Source organism: Vicia villosa, linkage group LG1 (assembly GCF_029867415.1).
Source record: "Vicia villosa cultivar HV-30 ecotype Madison, WI linkage group LG1, Vvil1.0, whole genome shotgun sequence".
NCBI lineage: Eukaryota > Viridiplantae > Streptophyta > Magnoliopsida > Fabales > Fabaceae > Vicia > Vicia villosa.
In genome coordinates this window covers 121,854,397-121,860,843 of record NC_081180.1, presented here as the reverse complement: position 1 = coordinate 121,860,843, position 6,447 = coordinate 121,854,397, and the positions used below count along the sequence as shown (strand labels likewise).

General features: G+C 38.0%; 1 protein-coding gene across 2 annotated transcripts; it reads right to left on the bottom strand.

Annotated features, from left to right (window-relative positions):
- Positions 1 to 2,154: 2,154 nt before the first annotated feature.
- Positions 2,155 to 5,672, bottom strand: LOC131615846 (protein GLUTELIN PRECURSOR ACCUMULATION 3-like). 2 transcript variants are annotated; one of them, XM_058887017.1, is made up of 9 exons: positions 5,343 to 5,672; positions 4,413 to 4,943; positions 4,244 to 4,309; positions 3,896 to 4,062; positions 3,562 to 3,724; positions 3,312 to 3,405; positions 2,829 to 3,229; positions 2,617 to 2,721; positions 2,155 to 2,532 (listed from the first exon to the last, which is right to left on the bottom strand). In XM_058887017.1, exons 1-9 carry the CDS (start codon positions 5,475 to 5,477, stop codon positions 2,245 to 2,247), a joined length of 1,950 nt encoding a protein of 649 aa, XP_058743000.1. In that variant the 5' UTR covers positions 5,478 to 5,672; the 3' UTR covers positions 2,155 to 2,244. The 2 variants fall into 2 exon arrangements, with proteins under 2 accessions (XP_058743000.1, XP_058743007.1); XM_058887024.1 differs by having other exon boundaries at positions 3,562 to 3,721; positions 5,343 to 5,669.
- Positions 5,673 to 6,447: the final 775 nt, after the last annotated feature.

Genomic DNA, 6,447 nt, shown 5'->3' with positions numbered 1-6,447 from the left:
TCATGGACGACCGTTTGAATTTCCATCCTTCTGAGTGAAAACATGTTTATCCTTAGCTTCAAGACGCCTAATCTCCGAAAGAAACACCTTTTCATCCGCCCCTCCTCTAATGCCCAAATCTGCAGCCTTCTTCCAAATTTTCAGAGCCGCACCATCTTCTTTCTTATCCCGAGCAATAGAATTATCAGATTTATCAGATTGACACAAAGTTCCCTTAGAAGAAGAATGAGAGACATAATTTGAATGGGATCGGGAAGGATTGCGAATTAAAGGGGCAAAAAAAGAAGGATTGAATAACGATTCAGACCCAGGTTTCGGTTGTGGCTCCTCCAATGGTGGTACAGGATCTCCCATAGACTCCAATAGATCTGAAAAAGGCTTTGAATTGCACCTAGGTTGGGCCAGAATTCCCGTAGAAGTAGAAGGCCCATCATTTAGAATATTAAGACCCATTCCGGATCCTGAACCCGAACCCAGTAATCCAGTATGGAGGCTCCGGTCTTGTTGGGTTGGGCTAACATGAGTTTGTTGACTAAAAGAGATTGGCCCAGCAGCAAAGGGCCCATTGATCCTTGTTGTGCCTTTTGCAGTTGCCTTTTGTTTCAAAGAGCCCCGCGTTGATAAGACATTTACTTTTGCATCCACCAAAAGTCTACACTCCTCAGACCTAATGACAGAATCACCTTTATGGGAAAAGGTCAACCCCTGCTTTGCCGCTTCAACTTCCAAAACATCTACTTTATCCACTCTATGATCTAGGGCAGCGCCAACTTCCCCTTCTTCAAGGACATCCAGCTGTTCTGGTACCGTCTTTTCATCATCACACCAAAAACTCCCGTTGGCCTCGAATTCTGATTCTGAAGAGCTACCGGAATCATCAATCTCCGACGGAACCAAACGCAATGGGGAGTGAACATCTTCTACAAGCTTAACCCGAAAACAAGTATTATTAATGACAATTTCACAAACTTCATCCACTGATTTCATATTCTGAGTCTTGACCAAGAGACGTGCTACATCCATCTTAACCTTATTCCTAGTGGAATCATCGGCGCATAGAAACTCCCCCACCGGAGCTAGAATGGAAGTAAAAACATGTGGTAACCATGCATGACATGGGATACCAAAACATTTAACCCATGCAATCCTACAGTTGTCCACATCGGAAGGAGACCAAGGCCGGATCTCTTTAAACCAACTCTTAATCCATTCTCCATCTTCAGCTAGCAAGGTCGATATTGCACCATCTTTCCTATCCTCTAATAGACAGAGATTGGCACCCAGCGGAGTAATGCGAATAGAGAAAAAACCTTCTCTATTAAAGATTTCTTGAAGGTCATAGGTGGTTCCCGGATTTTCCACAAAGCCCACAAATGCTTTTGAAAACCTCATAATGTCAGAATCGTCTACCACCACTGGAATGCATTGTTTGGGTAAATTCACAGAACCAGAACCTGAGGATTTCAGTTTCTCAGCATACGAACCTCCTACAGTATGGAGAGGCTTTCCTATCTGAGAAGAACCCACCCCCTCATCAAGCATCTTCTTACCATGCTCCCGTAACACCACACCATCACGCCTTTCCTGAGCTTCTCGTTGTTTTTTGAACATGCGCTCCCTTGTGAACCTTGGAATGTTGACATTAAGCTTCCTACTTCCAATGAAGATGTTATCTAGCTTGGTAGCAAGAATAACGTCGTTTTCCACATCAAAGAAGCGCACAAACCCATAACGCCCTCCACGCACGTCACGTTTAGCCGGAATGAACACTTCATCAATATCTCCAAACTTTTCAAATATCTCATACATATATTTTGCATTTAGTTTCTCAGAAAAAGAAGAGAAGAAAAACGATGATATCCTCCCTCCTCCGCCATCTCCTGCTCTCTCCAAGCTTTTTCTCCTGCTCTCTCCAAGCTTTTCCTTCCAATATTACCGAACTGTGATTTAGCTATCCATCTCTTCCTGGAAACCCTATTCCAGGGCCCATCCTCCATTGTTCTTTCGGAGAAAACTTGAAACTCTTCTCGTTTCTACTAAAGAATTTAGTTTTGAAATGGATATAGAACTCAAATTTCTTTAATGTTAACATTGTATGGTAGGTAGATAAGACTTATTCCCATAGAGAGAAAAAACCAAATAGTACTACATAACTTATGGTTGATCCTAAAAACACATAACCATTGAAATACATAGCAAGTACATAAACTTTATTAACCTTCTCAATAATATTTCACTTTAGTATCAAACATGGTTGCCACTTGCAGGCCCTCCTAGTGTTAAAGCCAATCCTTGTAAGTCACTCCTGATTTTATGTTCTTCAGGTAAGGATACAGCCGCAGCGCCTTTCGAGATTGGAGACAGTCGAGGATAGTGTGGTTGCCTTAAGCTGGAGCAAGGCTCCAAACGCGAACAATTAGTTACTTTCCGAGTATCCCTTGAATTATCAACATGATTCGAGTTCACGAGAGGTTGAGTGGAGGATGGAAATACACACGGGATAGAATAATTTGGTTCAGTTACGCCTGCTCCCTGATGATTATTATACATTGGTTACGAAATTTGTATTAAGTAGAAATGTGACATTTTATTTGGAAGCAAAGTTCAAAAGCTTACTGGTGCGAATAAAACTCCTCTGAAAAGTCTTCCGTTTACGACTGCTGTCATTAGAAGACCTGAGTCAAAGGCTCCATCAACTTTTCCACGAACTTCAGCACCAATCTAGGATTCAAAATCAAGAGTGGAAGAATAAGAAACTTAGAATTAGAATGACTAGAAAGAAAATCTCAGCTGAGCAAATTTCAAGGAGTTGAAAGAAAAGGGTTCACCAGGTGCTGAGTGAGTCCTCTTACAGCCGGCTTCGGCTCAACAGCTTGGTATTGTCGAGTTCCTTTTTTGTTCTCGTCAACATGTAGATATTGCTCTTGCTTTGGTTGATGATCTATTACACGCAGATCTTGTTTACTTATTTGCGCACAATTCTTCAGAAATCTCTTGTTACCCGAGAGGTTGCCCGGCTGGCAAGCAGTTGAAATTTTATTGAGTTTGACTCGATGATAACGCTGAGAATCCATGACAGAAGCATTTGGTTTTTGACCTGGAGTCTGTTCTTGATCAGATTGAGACGGAGATGAATGTTGAGACAATGAAAGAGAATGTTCTTCTTGTTCTGAATCAACATCCCACACCTTCGTAGCAGCGATTCTCCTCCTCTTCTGTTGCGAAGTTCCTGCATAACATTACAATTTTATTTTAACTCGAATCCTCAAATCTTTTTGTACACGCAGACCGTCTTTAAGACTTTAACTCACCTGAATCAAATTGATAAGGTTGCGCCTTTTCTGATGCGACTCCATAACCCCATTTTCCCAAGACTTCTATATTACTACCAATGCGCGGAATTTTCTGTTCCAAAACACATTGTTAGCTCTCTCAAAAAAAAAACTATAATGTGAACGAGTACTAGTTAATTGAAACATCATTGCTTCATGAATCATTAAAATGGTTTTTTGGATGAGCAAATATAAGTTTCTATGTCATGTATAGTAGGACTTTTTTTACCGAGTTGGTTTCTGCTTCACCCGCAAGGATGGTTTTCTTTTCTTGATTCCAATAATTCCCGAAAACTTTGCACCTAGATACTCTACTATGTCCATTTGGATGTTCTGCTTCAAGCTGCAACACTAACAATTCATTCAAAGGACGTTCATCTTCTCCACACCTGCTACAAGACAAACGCATGCCATCAGATCGAAACACTTGAAAGTGGAAACTAACATAACTACTAACTACATTCAAAAAAAGCTAATTTGATGAGCGAAATAAACAAAAAAAAGGATATGCGTTTTTAGGGGATTAAGGAACAACATAAGGCCAATTGGATGGGGAAACCTACCCGCCATATATGGCAATATCGTTGTCTGCAACAACAGCTGTATGAGAAAATCTCCCTTGTGGCTGTTGACCATTTATATCAAGTTGAGTCCATAAACAAGTGTGTATGTCAAACACCCAAATGTCATTGCAATAACGTTTATCGCCAACCCCTCCAATGATGTATACCTGAATAATCATCACGAGTTTAGAAACATATCATGAAAAACAGTTGTCATCCGCTCATTCCCTCGCAGTCCGTCCAACCAGAGGTCAGTTGAGGTATTAATCCAAATAACAGACCTCTGGTTGGATGAACTATGTAACAAACGTCACACTTATAAACGACTATTGACCTATGAAAACTTGCCTTGGTTCCGATATTCACTGCAGTATGACCTGCCCTGACTCCCGGCGAAGAACCTTGATTCTTCATCTGTCATTAAAAAAAATCAAACAAAGTCATTATCATTATTACATTGAAAAAATGACTTTTGATGACTAAGTTCCATTTCATATGAGAGAGAAAACCATCATACCCTAATCCAAGTCATTGTTTCCATATCAAGCAAACTAACATCACCATGATACATATCACCACTATCTCCACCATAAACAATAAGCTTATTCCCAACAGCAACACTGCAATGACTATCTCTAGGAACAGGTAAATCACCACTCACCTCAGCAAACTCACTCCATCTCATACTTCTAAGGTCTAAAATATGCAAATCATTCAAATAATTTGCATCACCTTCTCCACTACCACCAAAAATCACTAGCCTCTCACCACCAACAAGTGTAGCAGTGTGACTTTCCCTCGGCGAAGGAGGCGTCCCTTCGCATTTAGGCCGAATCCATTCCTTGGTATAAAGATCAAGTATGTGAGTTTCATTCACTTTCTTAAACCCATTTGTACCACCAAAAACTATCATTTTTTGTCCTACAAGAACTGCACTATGACTATCTCTAGGACCTGGTTTTTCACCTGTTGTAACAACTTTGTTCCATTCCATTTTGTCTAGGTCCAAACATAGAACATCACTGAAATGCAATCCACCACAACATCCCTGAAATTAAATTAAACAAAATAAAACAACTTCATCATTAAAAAAAAAATAGTGAGTATATTTTCTATAATAAGAAAGAAAAAATATGATTGAAGAAAAAAACCATATTGTCGCACTAATTAGAGAAAGAAGTTGATTTGTCTAGAAGTAATATGTGTGCTGAGAGAAATTAGGAAAAAACTAAAATTCATATAAGAAAGTGTTTTGGTTATTAACCAAACATAGCAGAGAGAAGTTGGAAAAAAAAACAAGTACTACTGTACTAGGAGTTTATGAAATAATTAACACATAAAGAGAATGAAAAATCCCAGAATGACAGAAGAAAACATCATAAAACACAGTGTATAATGAAAAAATAATGATAATAATAATAGTTATATTATATATACATATACATACCCCAAAAACATACATGAACCTTCCAGAGAAACAAGCAGAATGACCCCATCTTTGAGAAGGATTAAAACCTAGAACCTTAGGATATAACCACATTGGTTTCTTGTTAGGAGTTTCAGCAACGAGTGATGACTCCATGTTAATGAGTTTTTTTTCTCTCTCTTTGAGTGTGGTGTGTTTGAGGTAGTAAGAGAGATGAGTTGAATGTTGAATACTAGTTTCAAGAGTGCTTGACAACGATGAAATACTAATAAGAAAGAAGAAAGAGAGAGTGAGTGAGAGAGAGTCAAAAGAAAAAAAGAAGAAATAAAGATTAACAAGGCAAGTGATGTATGTATACTATCAACTATCAATGTCAATAGACATGAAAAGATGGGTGCTTTCAAGTCTAAATCACTGCCAACCAACAGCAACTGATGGTTGTTGTCAAAACAACATTATTATAGTATTGTAGTCATCGATAATAATTATAAATAGTAATACTAATATTTAACAAAATAAATAAATAATGTTATTTCTAAGTTAGTATAGTATAGTAGTAGTAACCTAAGATGTAAAGATTTGTGAGATGTTTGGTTTGGTTGGATAAGTTAGAAGAACATTAAGTAGTAATGTAAAATCATGAGGGAAAGAGAGAGTAGGTTTGTTGGTTTTGATAGGAGTAGTAGTTTAATGTATTGAAATGAAAATGGTGTGTGAGTGGGGGCAGTAGGTTGTTGGAAATGATGAGGAAGATGTTTTGGGTTTGAGGTCCATTGACGCATGATAATGTGTGTATGTAGCTAGGTTTAGACAAGAAAAGTGTTCTTCATTCTGTTCCCAAAAAATAGTCATACATTTGTTTTCTATAATTACTCCCTTTTAACACAACAAAAATAATACTAACAACACCTCTATTACTAGGGGTGTGCAAAATATTCGGATGTGATGCCCAAATTCATAATCAAACCTAAATCATTTTTAAATATCAAGATATAATTGAATGGTTATTAACCGGTTTAATTATTAATGATTTGATTATCCGTTCATATAATCTGGATATAATTAAATGGTTATTAACCGGTTAAATTATTTTGGATTTGGTTATAATCCGGTTAATATCCAAATC

What these genes read in the sequence shown, in the direction of transcription:
- LOC131615846 (XM_058887017.1), bottom strand. Translation starts at nt 5,477, where the DNA reads ATGGAGTCATCACTCGTTGCTGAAACTCCTAACAAGAAACCAATGTGG. An exon ending in GTGAAGCAGAAACCAACTCG is followed by an intron (nt 3,406 to 3,561) that starts GTAAAAAAAGTC and finishes GTTTTGGAACAG; the next exon opens with AAAATTCCGCGCATTGGTAG. An exon ending in ACCTTATCAATTTGATTCAG is followed by an intron (nt 3,230 to 3,311) that starts GTGAGTTAAAGT and finishes AATGTTATGCAG; the next exon opens with GAACTTCGCAACAGAAGAGG.